The following is an 18,020-nucleotide window of genomic DNA, read 5'->3' on the forward strand; positions in this document are numbered from 1 at the left end:
GCAGGCCCCCAGGAAAGATGGACGCCAGCAGCCTTATGGGAGGCTTTACTTCCGAGCCTGCCCTCCAGACACCCATCCCCAGCTGAGACCCCAGGCTTGGAGGAAGAGGTGGCCGTTGGCTGGGTCTCCGTGGGGTGTGGGCATCATGGGGTCACCTTGGGGCGTGAACCCCAAAGCTCTGCTATGAGTTGTACTGGAAGGTTCATGTGTCCTCAGGAGGGCAGGGGCCTTGGGCGTGGTCTTGCGGCTCTTTCTAAGTCTCAATGTGCTGTCACATTAGCCCAGTCAGGGAAACTGTCCAAGTCAAATATGACCCGTCCCCAGGTGTTGACGGCCAAAAATACACAGGTGATTCCAATGACGTTCATTATTAGTCCTGTTTTCATCTGGAAAAAAACAGGGTCAGAGTCAGCACCCTGGGGTCTGCCAGGCTGTCAGAACAAAGGTGAATGGGCCTTGGGAACCAGCACTCTGGGAGAAGGGAACAAAGGACAGACAGACTGTTTGCTGGGCCTCCCATCCCCGGGCCAGGCCCTGTGCTCACCCCACCCCCCAGGCAGAGCAACTTGGTGTCCAGTAAGAAGCACCACTGCTAAAGCAGCCTGGGAAACAGGCAGGACAGGTGGGCTCTTCAGGCCCATTGGGACGTTTGGAAACCTGGGCCTCAGGGAGGCGAGGGAGTGACTGGAGGGGCCCGGGTCTGACTGCAGGTCCAGCGCTCACCCCAGCGCCTTCACCGTCCCACAGGCACGTGCTGGCCTTTCTAGGGCATGCTCTGCGTTCTTTGGGTGCTCACTAACCATTGCTTTCAAACCCTGTGGCAGAGTTTTCACTGGGGATTGGAATTGAGTTTGCAATTCCTGGTTTCTGGGACCCACCCTCTGGGTGAGAATGCTCCATGGAGTCCCAAAGATACCCAGCGGAGGCTCTGAGTTAGCTAACGCCTTCCTGGCCTCCCCTGCTTGCCCACTTGCCTCTCCCCACTCCGGAGCTGCAGAGCCGCCCTCCTCCCACCGGAGGCTGGGATAAAGCCAAAGCAGAGCTGAAGAATTCCTCCTTTGGCAGCGTTTGTTTCCAAGGCAGCATCTGCTCCCAGGCAGTGGTGTCTCTCCCCCTGCCTGCTTCCATGTCTGTAGACACCTCTGTCAGTCTCTCTGGCTGTCATTAACATTTCCCCTCATCTCAGCCTTGCCCCTCCTGACTGTCCTCACGGGTTCTTACTAGATTGTGAAGTCCATCTTGTCCATGTGGGACTCCCACCCTCACCCCTTCCAAGTGCTCAGTGAAGGCTCCCCTGGTGGCTGCTCGGGCACTTCCAGGTGGGAGATTCTGTAACCCACCTCTCAGCTTTGGGAGACAGAACAGTCTATGAAATAAGAGATCATGTCAAAAAAGAAGAAAAAAGCTGCATATAAATGCAAATAATGAGTTGGGTCTGGACATTTGGTCCCAAACTGTTTGACACCACAAGTCATTAATAAATGGGGCATCCCTCATGACAAAAGCATCATAGCTGATAGGAGTGAATAAAAGCGGCTGCGTTACCATGTCGGAAACCTTGAGGTGTCCATAGGAAAACACGATGGCATTAGGTGGGGTGGCCACGGGCAACATGAAGGCAAAGGATGAAGTCAGGGTACAGGGGATCATGATGTACAGCGGGTTGAGGCCAATGGAACGTGACTGGGGAAAAACACAGCACTACAACGTCACAGATGCAGAAAACAAAAGCTCCTGGGGACCATCACTCTAAAAAGCTTTTCCCTGATGTACTGTGTACATTCCCACCTCTGTGCCTTTGTCCTGCTGGCTCCTCTACCCTTTGCCACAGCTGGATGATAACTCTGCTGGACCCTGAAGGCTAAACTTACCGGAAAGCCTTTCTGAACCCCCTCAATTCACTCAGCATATACTTCTTGGGCACCTACTATGTGCCAGAGACCATGCCAGGCACTGCTGCAGCCCATGTGTGCACATGTCTGTCTGTCCTGACACAGAGAGAGCCTAGAGGGCAGGGACCACATCTCTCACCTGTGTGTGTGCCTCTGGATGGGTGTGTTTTTGTACACATTTGGGATCATTTTGTGTATGAAATTTGGTATCCATCTGTTCAAAGCTTAAAATTCAGCCACATCTAGCACAGAGTAGACAGATGCTCATAAGTATTTGTTGAATGAATGAATGATATAATAATTTGTAATGTCTGTCAATACCAAAATTAATAATCTATCATGCAGATCTACTTGCACATGAGAGCAGACACATATGCAGAGATGTTCAGTGCAATATTGTAACAGCAAAACACACAGGAAACAGACTCGACGGCCATCAATAGCAGGACGGTCAAATAAAATACATATATACAAACAATGGAATAGTTTGCAGCTGAAAAGAAGAATTGAGTAGGTCTTATGTGCTAACAATGGAAGGATCGCCAAGATATATGATTAGATTTAATAAGGTGCAGAACAGGACCATGGAACAATGCCATTTGTTTAAAAGGAGAGTGTGTGTGTCTGTGTGTGCATGTGTAATGCGTCCAGAAAGATACCTAAGAAATTAATAACAGGAGTTGTCTCTAGGGAGGAAGCTAGAGCGTAAGGGTCTGTATACTCTTGGGTATGATTAGACGTTTTCTGGCTACGTGTATGTATCACATTTTCAGCTTTGAAAAAGTATGTGTTCCCATTTTATGAAATACCCTTCAGGACTGTGATTTTTTTTTTTAAATGGCTTGATAGTATTACATTGTATGAATATATGATAACTTATTTCACCAATCTCTGCTATTATGGAAGTATTTTTATAACAAATAATTCTTTGATGTGCATCTTTATAATTTAAGTTTGTAGGCATCTCTGATGATTTTCCTAAGAGATTCCTGGACATAAAATTCCCAGAGTCCGGTATAATCTCTTAGCAATAGGGTTTTTTTAAATCCTTGTCATTTTATTTTCACAAACCTTATATCTTAAACCTTTCTATGCACAAAATATAAATATGTACATAATATTTTTTTTACCAGTGGCCTCCAATTTTCTTTATTTTCACCACTATCAGGAAAGTATTTTAGCATATACTTTTAATATAGGGGGTTTTATTATAACAGCTATACATGTATCACTGTATTGATATATTCTAAACCATAGGAAAAAATAAATATTTTTTTTATTGGAAAAAAATTAAAAATTCCCAGAGTCAAAGGGTATGAGCGGGTTTCAGGTTATGGTTCCCATGGGTAAACAGGTCTCTGAAAAGGCTGCGCCAGTTACACTCCTAGGAGTAACTGAGAGGAACCAGTCTGCTTCCTGGTTTCCCCATGGGGTATGTACCCCATGTGCCTCTGTGACCCAGCTGGGGGGTCACCACCTTCCCTTTGCCTGCAGGTGGGTGCTGAGGCAGGAGTGTGAGGTCTGTGTGGAATCTAAGTCAGGACTTCGGATTCTAGAAAAGCTTGTTTTCGAAGGGCCTGGCCACCCTCTCAGGTGAAGACCCCCATTTGACTAGTGTCTGGAGGTGACAAAGCCAGGCCTCTGCTAGGGGAAGGAGTCCTCACTATGGCATGACCAGCATCAGAAGACGTTCCTCGGCATCTTTTCGCCCTGGGCAGCCTGCTTAGGGGAGGGGGAGATGGGCCGCCTTGCTCTTTCTAATACTTCCATCTTCTCTTGGAATAAAAGGAGAAAATCACTTGGGTTTGCTTTTTATACACGTGGACACCCTGGCAACTGAATGAAAATTTACCAACTTCAAAATCCTGTGTTGAGGCCTTTGTAAGTCTGTCCTCCCAACTCCAGAATGACAGCCCCAGCCTCTCCCCAGCTCGTTTTACATCTACAGCGGGTTTTCATAGGCCTCATCCTACTTGACCCTCAGCACAAGAGTAGGAGAAAGAACTCGAGTGACGGGTTTGAGGATCCCACAACTTGAACTCAGGTCTTCTGACTCCGAACCTAGGGCTTTTTCTGTACCACCTTGAGGTTGGAACTGCCAAGTGATGAGTGACAAAAGGAAATGCAAGAGAAGGTCACAGTCGAGCTTCCTGTAAGCTCTGCTTTCTTCTTAGTCCCAATTCAAAAACATGCTTGCCCACGGAACACAGCTCTTTAGCCTGGCACTCAGCATCCCCGTCCACCACCACCCACAGCCTCTCTGGGCTCAGTGCCCACTGATCCCCAGTCCCTGAGCTTGCCAAGCAAGGCTTCTGGGAGTTTTCAGTCGTGCACTTCATTTCCTTTATGTGGGCTACTCCATCTTCCCAGAACGTCCTCTCCCCTGCCACCATTCCCAGGCTCCATTTCCCCCAAGATTCTTCCTGGTGGGTTCCAGCCAATGGTGTCCCCCTGTCCTGCAGGCCTTCTGCTCTCCTGTGCTATATTCTGAGAGACCCTCTATCATTCCCCCATGGCCTCCTTGGTGTAAGCCCTGTCTCCTCAGCTTGAGAAATAATCTATTACATTTATAAATAAATTTAGGGCACCTGGTTGTTGCTTAGCACTTTTGGTCAGCGTGGAGGATACAAAGAAGAACCAGCAAAGCATTGAGCGCAGGCCCAGGGCCATCAAGGGCACACAAGTCTGTGTTGGAGCAGGGCTCAGGACCCAGGTCTCCAGAACCTGGCCAGGCTTGGGCCCCTGGTGTCACTGCCTCTCTAGGGACCCAGGATATGGTCAGCTTCCTATGAAATGACGACTAAGGGTCATCACCCCCAGCAGAGTTACTTACCATGGAGGCAAAGATGGGCAGGAACAGGGTGGTGGTAGCCACGTTGCTTGTGCATTCTGTGAGCACAGCAATGAGTGTGGACAAGATCAAGGTGATGGCTGCTGGGGACACAGCATGCAAGGGCTCCATCTGCTTCCCCATCCATTCTGACAGCCCCGAGGCCTGGGAAATACAGGGAGGGCAGTCACCACAGGGCTCGTGGCTCACAGTTCCTCCAGAGCCTGGAGGGACCTTCATCTGTCTCCAAAGAGCTCAGCCCACCTTCACTTCTGATTCTCTCTCTCTGCATACATTACCATAGGTGATCTAATTCATACCCACAATTTCAATCTCCATCCTCACTCTGCTGTCTCCTAAATCCTCGTTTCCAGCCCAGCTGGTCTGCTGTCTGGATTTCCACCCAGATATCCCATGAGCGTGTCAGACCCAACATGCCCCAACCTGAATTCATCTTCTGCTCCCCCTGGGCTCCCCAGCCCAGTGACTAGACTCACCTAGTGTCCAACCTAGAAGGCTAGGGGGTCATCCTGGGGTCTCTGTCCCCCTTATTTCTTATGCCCAGTCACCATGTCACCCAAAACATCTCATGTCTATCATCTCCTCTCTGTCTCCCACAGTTCTTAAAGCTCAAGAGAGTGATTTGAGCCAGAAATTGGGAATTTAGATTTGGGGCTTTAGGCTAAGAATGGATTGTCCAGGGCGAGAATGAAACGTGAACAAAGAAGCAGCCAAGGACAGAACCTTCAGGAACACTCATATTTAAGGGAGAACAGAGGAAAAGTCAACCAAGGAGGCAGGGCAGGAATGGTCAGAGTTAGAAGTAGACAGGAGAAAATGATGTCTTGGGGACCAAAGGAGGAAGGAGTTTCAAGAAGGAGACAGTGGTCCATGGAGTCCAGTGTTCTGAGCCTGTGTTAGATGAAGGCTAGGGAGCATCTACTGGGTCTTCCCCAACCCCTGTCCGGCCTAGGCCTCCACTTCAGACATCCAGGAGATTTTTCCCAAGTGCAGATCTGACCAAGTTACTCTCTGGCCTCAACCCTTTAGTAGCTACCCACCACCTTCAGAATAAGTTCCACACTCCCTATCTTGACCCTCAGTGAAGTGGCGTCTGTGAGCCTCACCAGCCTTATCGTCTGCTGTTCCTCAGCTGGATACAACACGCTAATTTCTTTACTCATGTGTCACTTCTTTCTGAAATGCTCTTCCAAACATGCCCCCCTCTCTAGGCTGTGAAATCCTCAAGAACAGGGACCATATATCAATCTCCTCTGTAATTCCTGTGCCTGACCTAACACAGACATGATAGGAAGGTTTGATGATGAATGAATGAGTGAATGAGAGATGGATGGAGAGGTGACTAAATGGATGGATCTGTTCATCCAAATAATAGTTGTGTACCCACTATGTGCCAGGCTCTGTCCTAGATGCTGAGGAAACAGCAATAGTAAGATAGACCAAGTCTGTGTATTACGCTCTATTCCTGGATAGATGGATGAACGGTTGGACAGAGGAGAGCAGCACCAAGCATCCCTCCCTCTGGCTCATTTCTTCCCTATCAGGGAAGGGGGGAGGTAAGAAAGTTGCATTTTTGGGTGTTTTCCCCCAAAAGCTCTTCCTCTCCTCCTATGTCACTACATACCTAGCTAGAGAAAAAAAATTTTTAATGGCAACCATATCAACAAAGTTCAGCAGGAAGAGGAACCAAAGGTAATGGTGAAAATATTCACAAAGACTTGAAAGAAAGATCTGCCTAGAATAAATCAAAGCAGAGATTGTTATTACCAAACCCCACAGGAGACCTCCCAGCATCCCCCATCCCTTTTGGCTAACCAGGGTCACTCATTCACTCATTTCTGAAAATCACTCAGGGAGTACTTTCTCTATTCCAGGCACTATTCATGGTGCAGGGTACCTAGATGACAAGGCAGAGGCCCTGTCTTCAAGAAATGAACAGTTACATGGAGAAGACAGACACAGAAACACACAGGCACAGGCCTGGGGTGCCGAGAAGGAGGGGTGCAGCAGTTCTCAGCTGCCCTCTTGGTGAAGGAAGGGGCCCTAGGCAGCCCACAGTGGAGAAGTTACCTCGCATCCTTTAGCCAGAGCAAAGCCACCCCCCAGGAGCAGCACGATGCCCCAGGGTACTTTCTCCTGGGCCACCTTCCAATTCAGCAGCGGAGGTGGATAAAATGGTGTTTTCATTTCTGAGAAGAGATGATAAAAACACACACACATACATTGGGAATTCCCTGGCAGTCCAGTGGTTAGGACTCCGTGCTTTCACTGCTGAGGGCCCAGGTTCAGTCCCTGGTTGGAGACCTAAGATCCCACAAGCCACGTAGCGTGGCCAGGAAAAAAAACAAAACAAAAACCCATACATAGCCCAGAGCAGCATTAGCAAGCAAAAGAGATAAAACAGATCTAATGCAGGGGAATAAAAGCCTGCAAGGACAATGAGTGCCGTCTCATATCTGTAAATTAGCTAAAATTTACGGTAATCACTACAACACCCGCTGCTGGTAAAGACATGGTATGGTAAAGCTGTTACACACTCCTGTTAGTGTTATAAATTGGTGCAGTCTTTTTGAAAAGCAATTTACCAATACATTTTAAAAGCCTTGAAGACAAATATACTCTTTTACCCCAGCTGCAATCACTGCAAGAAATTTATCCTAAAGAAGAAACACCCTCAAAGAAAAAGCTATATTCACGAAAACATTTATTTATAATAATGAAGAATTCAAAACAGCCAGAATGCTCCATGACAGGGGCATGGTTACAGCCCCCGATACAATATAATGCCGTTATTAGAGAAAATGAATTGGAAGACTGTGGCGATAGCAGGAAATGTTTCTAGCATAACCACGAGCAAAAACATGAAAACAAAAACCAGTAAAGAAACAGGATTGAAATTATGTGTGTTTTGATTATAGCCATATAATATATATGCATATTAACAAAGACTGGGAGGGAGAGAGAAACCCCCAAAATACTGATGGCATTATGGGAAATGTGAAATCTCTTTCTGTTCCTGTTGTAAAATAAATACGATTTCAAATGTTTAAAAAGCAAAAGAGGAGATTTTGCACTAAACAATATGCAGAGAAGCCTTGGAAAATACGCTGTGCCCAGACTTTGTAATCTAGCCACAGTCCTTTTCAGCAGGGTGAGATGTTCTCCCTCCCGGGCCCAGGGAACACCATGGAGATCCTTTGCTGCCGGGGCCCCAACCCTGATGAATGGGAGGCCAGGACAGGAGCCTTACCTTCCTCAGTCTGGCTGCAGAAGTTGAACTTGGGCTTCTGCGAAGGCACAATGAATAGCAAGATGGCGACAAAGATGGCCACTGTGGCATCGGAGGCATACCTGGGCAGGGAGGAGCACACGGGATTAGCCCATCTTGGCTACACGACAGTCATGCAGCAAGCCTGCTCTGTGTCTGAATGCTCCCACGTGAGGAAACAGGCTCATCTGAGTAAGAAAACTGGAACCCCAAAGGCCAAGATCAGGAGGGGTGAGGTAGACTGAATCCTGGCTGGACACCGAGACTCTGGCGTTCTTGGCCTAGCTCTGCCACCAACTTCGAGTGGCTCTGAGCGGCTCACTTCCCTCTCTGTCTGTGTTGCTCCATAGGTGAACATCATGAGCTCTTCCCAGCCAGATTCTCTGGGATTCTGGGTTCACCAGGGTGGCCACAAGGACTTTGGGGCTACCCCAAGCAGACCTTCAAAATGGAATGAGCAGTAACAGGCAGCAATCTCCCTGTCCACATCTCCTGCCCTTTCTAGGATATGCATGTTTCTCAACCTTTCTTCTATTCTGACCACATAACAGCCAGGAGAGAAACTTCATATCCCCCCTTTTGCCAAGTCTCTGTCTAAAGAAGCTTCTGGACCCCAGGATGTGTGTCTTCAGAGGGACTCGCCCGGACCTGAAGAAAGATGAGAAACGAAAGATGGCAGAACAGAGACTTGGAAACCAGAGCGCTGAGAGCCCCAGTCCCAGCCCAACCGACCTCTCTCTATAACAGCCTGGCTACCCTGCCAGCCTGTTGGGGCAAGAGGGGCCACAAGAACACATCTGTGAGCTTGTCAGGAAGACTGGTGAGACAAAAATGAGTCCAGAAACCAGCAGAGTGCTCCAGAACTGGACAGCAGAAAAGGAGGAGAGCCATGTGGGCGCGCTGTGGGAGGAGCCACTTACTTTGTCTTGCCCTCCACCCAGGTGATTGACAGCCAGCCGGGCATGAAGCCGGGGTCCCGGGAGAACCACAGGCCGACCAGCAGGAAGAAGCAGAGAAGGACGTTGACCTCAGCGAAGGAGAGGGGCCCCAGCTTCCTGTACTCCGCCCACAGCACCTCGTGGGCAGCCTTCTCCTCACTCTTCTTCTCCAGCCCGCAGCCCCAGGACTCTTTAATACTAGAGAATGCAAAGACAAGAGGATGGCGGGGCGTCTTGGTTGACTCAGGGCTGGTTGAATGGAAGCGTGAACACTGGGCAGCAGAACATGATAGAAAGCCACACAGGGCTGCCTGTCACCCGGGGGCCCTTGAGCAAGTCCCTTCCCACTCCCCAATTCTGTCATCTGCCTACCCTACCTCACAGGACATAGTGGGGCAAAGTCTCTGTTTTATGGGCCCAGCATATGTCCCCAGGGTGCCCCCAGAAGAAGCCTGAGATGGCACAGGTGGGGTGTCAGGGACAGTGGAGGTAGGAAGAGAGGATGGTCAGGAGGGTGGGAGGCTGAGCAAAACAGGGAACAGGGGATGGACAGGAGCATCGGAAGCAGAAGGAAGCAGAGCCAAGGCCACTGCTGGCAACGGGGTCCCGGCAGGTGCCAGTTGCCTAGAGACCGGTGGCTGCCGACATCTGGGGGTGGCCGTGAGAAATCTGGAACCGGCACAAGGTGGGGCCGAGGCTCCTTCACGTGCTCCGTCTTCCTCCTCCCACTGCGGCCTGGAGCTGCCTTCGATGGTGCAAGAATGCCAGTCCCCATCAGCAGGTGGCTCAAGAGGACACAAGGAAAAGGACAGGTCCCAGCAGACTGGGTCAGGCAGGAACAGGGTGGGTACTTGCATTGCAAGGAGCTGACATGTAGGATTAAGGACCCAGAAGACTCCGGGGCTCGTAGTAGCTGTGGCTAAGGCAGGAGGGAAGCCAGCCAGGTCCTGCTCTTGGATGGGCTCCCTAGGAACCAGTGCCCATTGGCCAACACGCCTGCCCAGGGCACCCTGCAGGACTTCCCTGGGGAGTGTTGGCAGGAGGGGGCAGGAAGGAGGAGGGATCTCGGAGGAGTTATAGAGGGTACCTAGCCTTGGGGAGGGGCTGACTGGGGCCACTGGCACACAGGATGCCAACCCCGAGGGATCCGCTGAGGATTCCAATCACACGTTCCAGCCCCTGTCAGCCTGAAGGTGGGGGGCAAGGCCAAGAGGATTATCCCTAGAGAGGCTTCCCTTGTGGGAGTCCTTCCTGGGACCCTAAAACAGACTTCCCAGGAGCACAGGGGTTAATGGAATACATGCTGAGGTGCCGAATGCTGAAGCCAGGGCTGGACGGGAACCACCCTTGAGAGGGTGAAGGCCATGCAGGGCATGGGGCATGGCCTAGAGCAGGGACTCAAGGAGGTTGGGACACAGCTTCCCGTGGTGCTCGGGGGTTAGGAAAGGAAGTGGCAGTGATGGGGACTCAGGTCTGCACCGCCGGCCAAGATCTCCGTTCTGGACAAGGGGCAAGGACGTTTGTCCTCAGGGTCACCCGCCAGGGACACCTCCAGATCATCCAGCATGGGGATGGCTCTGCTGGCGTGGGAGCTGGCCTCCTTGTCCTCGCCCCCTTGGCCTGAGAGCGTCTGTGTTCCACCCACTACCGATCTGCTGCCACCTGTCGTTCTCGAGACTCGGGGGCTGGACCAGAGGCTTCAGGCTTCCAGGATAAGGGGTGACTTTGGTAGCTGCCCAGCCCCTGTCTGATGCTGGAGACACATCCCGACACCACACTGGCTGCAGACTCCGGGGGCTGCATCATATATGCAGTTGTCCAGTGCCGGCCCCCTGCAGTGGTGCCCCCGGGCCTTCAGGTCCCTCTCACACTAAGTGGTTTCACATTCATCTTTGGGTTTATCCGTCTGGTGACCGCTGGGCTGGCACGGGATGCAGGCAGATGGATCCAGCTTTCCTGTGGGGGCCCCGGGAGCTGGGTGGGTGCATGATGAACTGGGTCAGTGCGCTGCAGGAGAGGCAAAGGGACCCCGAGCCCCTTGGCAGGGGCCAGAAGAACCGTCATGCCTAACTCAGGGCTTAGCCTGGTGAGGAAAGTTGGATGTAAGCCAGCAGGAATATCCCAAGAGTCCTGGGTGCTCTTGGGAGGGTCTGTGGCTCCCTTGGCTGGATGTGGCCTAGGAAGCTGCCCATAGACTCAGGAAGCTAGAGTTTTTCAGCATTAGGCTGGAGGGAATGACCCTGACATTGCTCTCCACGACCAACCAGATGAGGGATTCAAACTGCAGCCAAGCACCCGTAGGAGTAGCTTCCCTTTCACACGGGGGCCCGGACACCGGGCAGGGTGGGGTGTGCGACGAATGCCTACAGCTACCGTTATGTCGTCATTATGGCTGCTTTGATTATGGACAGAGATTTTTTGAACGGCAGTCTTGAAAACAGTTCCTCCTTCAGGAGAAGACTTAACCAGAGTGCCCCTTTTTCCCATTAACGCACAGGTCTTCGTGGGCGCTTTTACCTGTCAGCTCTGAGATCTCTGGGCCGCATAGGCCTCTGTTTTTTTGCTGGGCTCAAGCGCCATGTGAATTAAGGCACAGAGCACATGGCTCACAGCTAGGTACTTTATACTCCAGTGTGAGAGGGTCACCTTCACGCCATAGAGAAGTTTGTGCATTTAAAAATGACAACAACATTTTGAGGTATTTGTCAGCCACACATCATGGTTTCTGTCCAAAGTCTGGCTGCTGTCAAGGTTGACTCTTGGTCAACTGTGTGCTGGGAGCTGGAAGGTAAACTTTGCAGAAGCTGTGCGCTGCTGGGAACATTGTAAGCATTCAGTAAATCTGGGTTTGGACTGACGTGGATATTATCAGGAGGTCTGCTGTGACCTGGCCTGACAGACACTGGCAGCCAAGTGGAAGTCTGTCCAGCAGTGTTGACCGGCACCAAGAACAAAGTTTCTTGTTAATTGCTTTGACAACGATACACCTACTCTTTCTCCCTGGGCTGGGAGCCCGGCCGGGTGTAGGGGTCAGAGAGGACTTACCGCAGGCCACAGAGGAGCTCAGGTCAGGGGAGGGCTGGCACTGGAGCATGACTACAGGTGCCAAGGGGCAAGGCGTGGTGTGCCCAGGGAAGTCCGGAACAGCGAGCAGGCAATCCGTCAGAATCAGAATGGGGGAAGGGGGAGTTGGGAAAGGTGTCGCTGAGGAAGGAGCATTTGAACTGGCCTTGAGGACTGAGGAGGTTGGAAGGTAGGAAGGCAGGGAGTGGCATTCCAGGAAGAGGGAACAGCATGTGCAGAGGCACGGTGAGCAGCAGGGGTAGCGCGAACTGGAGGGCAAACTAGCAGGAGATGGGGCTGCAGGAGGGACTCTCTAGACTCCCCTGCTGAGCCGAGGCACGGTTAGATCCTCTGTGCCATAAGCATCTCAAACTTACTTGAATCTCATATAAGTACACCGGAGCCACAGCCAGGAGAGCAGCAGCATGATCAGCATATTAGGGAAGGCAAATCCAAACCAAGAGGCGAAGTTCACGACGTCTTTGCTGTCAGGAAACAATCTGAAGGGGAAAATGCTGGTCCACATCTCTACCAGACACTGAGCTGCGGAGAGCGGGCGGAGGCTGAGCAGCTGCCGGGCCCTGAGAGGGGGTCTGGAGTGGGGCCCCCTCCTCCTGAAGTCCAGCCACCCACACCCGTCCCTCAGCATTACCCCAGTCAAGCAAGGGCCCCAGAACACAGCCACGCACAAGGCAAGCCTGAGGAGCGACCAACTGCCCCTCCTGGAGGTCCACACCCCGCTGAGAAGCTCGCGAAAGGCATGGCCCTTCAGTCCAGAAAAATACCCCTTTGTACACACAGATTTTGGCCAACAGCTTCAGGGGGTCCACAGATGCCTCAGAACCTCACCCCGTGGGCTTCTGCAAGGGAAGGCCCCCCCCTTAGGAAATCAAATCTCAAAAGCTTCCCAGGGTGGGACCAGAAGATGTTTCCTGGGGGCTGGAGGAGGGTCACTTCCGCCCCCAACCCCAGGCACTGCTCCCTTTAGCCCAAGGGTGTCAAACTAGCCACAGAGCTTTTCCCATTCAGCCCAGAGGAACTTCAGGGGAAACCATAAGGCTGTCATTACAGAAAACACTCACAGGAGCAAAACAGTCTGCTTGTTGGATCTCGAGTGTCTGCAGGCCCGCCCTTCCCACCTCCCAGCTGCCCTCCCGACCCCTGTCCAGGGTGTTTGTCTGCACAGGACGGGCACCGTCGTACTTCTGTTCCTTCCCTCTGCGCCCACTGCAATTTGTACTTATTTTCATTTACACAACCCGCCAGAACTCTCTGGATGTCTGCTACCCTCAGCTGCCCACGAGTATCCCATGGGCAGGGCCCAGGTTCCTCTCACTTCTGTGACCCAAGCCCCACCTGGCACAAGACCAAGAACAGAACTGGGTCCTCAAAGCCTGGGTCCCTTTGTGGCCAAGGCTGGGAAGTTCTAAACCACCCCATGGTCTACCTGGAGCCTCACAGGGGCACACGTCCCTCTCAAGGGCAATTAGAGGGGCCATAGTGAAAGAGGCGGTGAGGCACCAGGTGACCTAACCTCTAACCTTTCCAGGTGTCATAGGACCATCGCCATTAACAACCGAGGTCGTGAGCCAGCTTTGAGGGGAGCATCTTTAGGGGCATCTATTTTCTACAAGTTTTAACCAAGGACCCCGCTTCTCGGATTACACTGTCAATTCCCATGACTAGCTCCACGTTCAATCCACATTCCCTGTCTGAGCGAGAATCCTGAGCCCAGGAAAGAAAGGCAGGACTTGTCCTGAGCAGAAAGCAACCCGGTCTGTGGACATCAGCTCCTGTGCTGTGGGGTCCTGAGCATGTGCAGGGAGGTTGGGCCACAGAGGCTGATGGCGGCCCACCCTCTCACCCCTGCCAGGCGGCCCCCACCCCCATCGAGGCTCCAGAGCCCAGCTGAAGAGGAGGGAGAGGTGGGTGGGCCCCTCCAGCCCCATCCTCCCCCCACTGTTGTCCCCAAAAGGCATGGCCAGCGACTCACTCTTGCATCTGTCCCAGGAGCACCACGTTGGGTCCCGTGCCGGTCAGGGTGGCAGTGCCTCCGATGCTGGCTGCGTAGCACACGCACAGGGTCATGGCCTTGCATATGTTCTTCCTGTCGACCTCCCGCTGCCTCGTGGAGGGACCTTCAAAATTCTCTTGGCTCCCTGTGGTGGGCACACTGCCGTGGGCACACTGGGGACCACCTGCCCAGCCTCAGCTCCTGACCCTGCCGCTGACCTGAGGACCCAGGCATGCCAGGTCTGCCGGCTCCCCGCCCAGGTTCTGTCCCCCGCCTCCAGCCCAGTGCTCTTATCCGGCCCCACGTGACCCCCAGCTACGTCCCTCGGCGAGCCCAGTCAGCGACGTCAGACACACTCCTTTCTTTCCTGCCTCCTTGCTCTTACTCAAGCTGCTCCCTTCATCTGGAGGGAGGGGCCCAAATCCATCCCAGATGTCCTCTCCTCCTAGCAAGGCGTCTCCCTTCTCTGCGCTCCCTCAGTGTCTGGCTAATGGCAACCCTTGGCCTCCCCCCAAGTCAGACGAACTCTCCGAGGGGCCTCTTGACTCCGTCCCACTGGGCTGCACGATAGGAGTGTGTCTGCTTCATCTCTGCAGCCCCAGGACCTGGCCCAGGGTCCGGCAATCAGGCTGTCAGCACAGGCCCTGAGTGGCCCCACGCCGGGCCCTGGGGATGGGGTAGCGAACAAGACAGAGAAAAACACAGGCACTCTCTGACTCTCCTGAGCTCGGTGCCTAGCGGGGAAGCAAAGGTGGGACGACCAACCCCAGTACCTGCGGGAACAGAGTGTGGAGGGATTTGGCCTGTTCAGAGGAGGCCGCCCTGAGGATGAGTAGGGGTAGAAGGGGTTGAGGGGCATCCAGTAGGTGCTCAACAGATACCCAAATGAATGATCAAATCAACACGTATTCATTTCAGTGATGGCGGGAACGGAGGGCAGGAACTTGCTATAAGCTCTACTCAAGGATCTAACTTTTATGCACTAATCACATTCCTAAAACTTAGGAAAACAGCGTCTTCTAAGTATTTCTCTACGTGCCTGCTAAAAGGAGGGCTCCAGGAAGCAGGGAGGTGGCTAAAGCTGCTGGCAACAGAGGGGAAGGCTGCCCTGGCCAGGGCCTCACCTGGCAGCTCGCCGGCCTTGCCCCTGTCTGCCAGCTCCAGAGCCCCGAGGCTGGCCTCGGTGGCTGCGCTCATGGCCTCCATCTGCCGCAGCACGGCCTCCACAAGGGGCACCATCATGGCCGTGGTGGCCGTGTTGCTGATCCACATGGAGAGAAAGGCCGTGACGCCCATGAAGCCCAGCATCAGCCTGCAGAGGAGGGGCAGGGAGGAAAGCCGGAGAATCCCCGCCCCCACCTCTCACAGCCCCTAGGGAGCAGGGGGGGCGGTGCTAGGCGCCCCCTGCAGGGAAGCCAGGGCTCAGGGCCAAGGTGCTGAGTCCAGTTCAAGGTTGGCTATCCAGGAGGGGATTGCAGTTTTAGTGCCTGCCTCCCTCCCTCCCTCCCTCCCTTCCCTTCCTCCCTCTGCACCTCTCTCCCACAAACATTACTGACATCTACTCTGCTGGCTACCGGGTCACCAGGCAGCCTGAGCCTCAGTCGTGGTCCTAAGGCGCTCACCATCTAGCCAGGGAAGCACCAGCATCCAGTCTGTGTGGACCCAGTGTGGAGAGTTGGCCCTAATATGACGTAGGGGTGCGCTGAGCAGCCCTGTGTGCAGGCAGACCAAACTTCCCACTTCTATCTAGAAGATTCCCACCCACCCTGACCCCACCTCTCCCCTCATGAGTTCAGAAGGGCTGCGAGGAGTCAGCCTTCAAGGGTAGGATGAGCCGGGGAGGGCCCTGGGAAGTGGGACCTCCTTCACGGCTGATCCCCTGCCCCACCTCCCTCCATTCACACTCTTTGCCGCCCTCCGCTCTGCAGTGGACCAGATCCCCAAACAGTATTCAGAAAACGTTCCGTTTCCGTGTAACACCCCACCTTCCACCTCTGTGCCACCTGTGTCATCTGCCTAGAAAACTCCTCACGGTCTCTCAAAGCCTTCAGGCAGCATCCCTTCTCTGTCACCTCCTTCCCAGTGCGCACCAGGTAGGGCTGACCCCACCCTCCTCAGTCTTCTCTAGGACACTTCTCGCTGGCTGGATTTGAAACTGTTTCCATGTCTGCTCTCTCCTTAGCACATGAGCAGGGAAGGTCTGATTCCTCTCCATGGGTCCCACACACCTGGCACAAGGCCAGGAGCAGAGGAGCTTGGGAGGGGTGGTTGGCTAAATGGAACTCAACCTCTTGGTCTCCATGCCCCTCTGCAGTCAGGCTCCTCCCCAGGGCCACTAATTTGTTTGCCTGAAGAAGGGTCTCGGGGCTGCACTGCACTGGGCTTTAGCTGGTATCCATGCAGGTAGACCTCATGGACCCATAAGTACAAAGGCTGGGATCCAGGCTAGGATGAGGGTCAGAGTTCACATGAATGAGGCTTCAACATGATGCTCCGAGGCATCAAGGGAGCCTCAACATACAGGTCGCCCCCAGCACAGGCAGCTGGACAGCTGGAAGCCAGGCTCGGAGGAGGAGCCAGGTGACAGGAAGGAGCAGAGAAGCTGTGGGTTTGGGCACCCTGGGTTTGGGAGCAAAGGCGCTCCAGCACACTCCAGAATGAGCCCCACCCCCGCTGACGGAGAAAAGCCAACCACTCAGAGGATCCTGAAAACAGGAACTCTGAGGCCTCACATTTCTAGAAAATGCAATGGCTTCTGATTTGACACTGTAAACCAGTCACTGGAGGGGCTCGGGTGACAGGTCGGAGAGTCACAAAGCCCTCACTCAAGGCTGCTGAGGCGCCAGGGGTGCTCGGGCGGGCCGGGGCCTCTGTGTGCTCAGAGCCCAGCACGGCCCTTGACATGAGGACGCAGCAGGAGGGATTTACTGTGAGCTACCAACCTGCCTTCCCAGGGCTGGGCTGGGTCACGCCATCATTTAGGGAGCACGTTGCCTCAAAAAAAGGTGCATGCTGAGTTCCCAATTAGAGGGGGCAAGGCCCCATCAGACAGGCCCGGTCTAATCCCCATGTGACGTCAGCAAACCATTTAACCCCTCTGTGCCTCAGAACAGAACGTGGGTGATGGGAATAATCCCCAACCCTCAGAGGTGCGGTGAGAGTCAGATGAGGTGGTAAATAAGCCCCCGGTATCATGCCCGGGGCCCTGTGGGCACTCGGTACACCCAGGTGATTCTGCTGTATCAACTCCACGGCTTGGTCAGAATGGCCTGTGACTGTCAGGGGAGATCCTGGAGAGGGGTGAGACGACTGAGTAATGGGGGAAGGGTGGGGTAAGCAGCAGCTTTGCAGAGGGAATAGATGTGCCAGCCTTGGAGGGATGACCTTTCTGCTCCCCCCTGAGCTGCATAGTTGAGCCATCTCTTTCCCGCTTTCCCCACAGAGCCCCTAGGGGTATCAGGCATGGCTTGATCCAGCCTCCACCCACCCAGGGGTCTGCCTGGCTGCAAAGCCCAGGTAAGGCCATGGCCAGTCCTTGCCTGTGGGGGATCTGGCCTGTGCCACATGCCCCTCCCTGGCCCTGGGGCCTACTGCAGAGCCCTGCGGTAAGAGAGAGAAGGCGTAATTACTGGGCAGGCTTGGCCCCCACCCAGAGGAGCGTGCGCAGGGCGATCCTCTTATGCAGGTTCCAGTGCTCCACGGCCACAGCCACGATGAGGCCACCCAGGAACAGCATGTTGGTGTCCTTCATGTACTGGACGCACACCTGCAGGACGGCATGGAGGCCCCATCAGGCCTGCCCCCTGACCACACACTACTTGGGCTCAGGGTCACCCAAGTCCCCAGAGATAGGCGAGCAGAGCATGCTGACTTCAGGGCAGCTTGGAATGGGGACGGAGGGTCAAGGGTATGTCTCTATGCCAGAGAGAGCCCACAAACAGGGTATTATCTGGTCCCCCGGGTCCTAGGCAGCTCAGAGAAGGGCTCGGAGAAG

General features: G+C 53.5%; 2 protein-coding genes across 6 annotated transcripts in view; one reads left to right on the plus strand and one right to left on the minus strand.

Annotated features, from left to right (window-relative positions):
* LOC309837961 (uncharacterized protein C17orf100) overlaps positions 1–18,020 on the plus strand; it is a 65,422-nt gene that overhangs the window by 26,680 nt on the left and 20,722 nt on the right. The gene's annotated exons all lie outside the window — the stretch shown is intronic.
* The window catches only part of SLC13A5 (solute carrier family 13 member 5), a gene marked incomplete at its 5' end in the record, with an annotated part of 22,794 nt that continues 5,020 nt past the window's right edge, over positions 247–18,020 (minus strand). The window contains 10 exons of the mRNA XM_082680017.1: positions 247–386; positions 1,546–1,683; positions 4,726–4,887; positions 6,814–6,932; positions 7,994–8,094; positions 8,932–9,147; positions 12,390–12,512; positions 14,006–14,171; positions 15,151–15,338; positions 17,656–17,792. Of these exons, the coding sequence (XP_082536143.1) occupies positions 261–386; positions 1,546–1,683; positions 4,726–4,887; positions 6,814–6,932; positions 7,994–8,094; positions 8,932–9,147; positions 12,390–12,512; positions 14,006–14,171; positions 15,151–15,338; positions 17,656–17,792 (1,476 nt within the window). The 3' untranslated portion in view covers positions 247–260. The remainder of the gene's footprint in view (positions 387–1,545; positions 1,684–4,725; positions 4,888–6,813; positions 6,933–7,993; positions 8,095–8,931; positions 9,148–12,389; positions 12,513–14,005; positions 14,172–15,150; positions 15,339–17,655; positions 17,793–18,020) is intronic.

This window comes from Grampus griseus (assembly GCF_964374135.1).
Source record: "Grampus griseus genome assembly, chromosome: 20".
In the NCBI taxonomy this organism is placed as follows: Eukaryota; Metazoa; Chordata; class Mammalia; order Artiodactyla; family Delphinidae; genus Grampus; species Grampus griseus.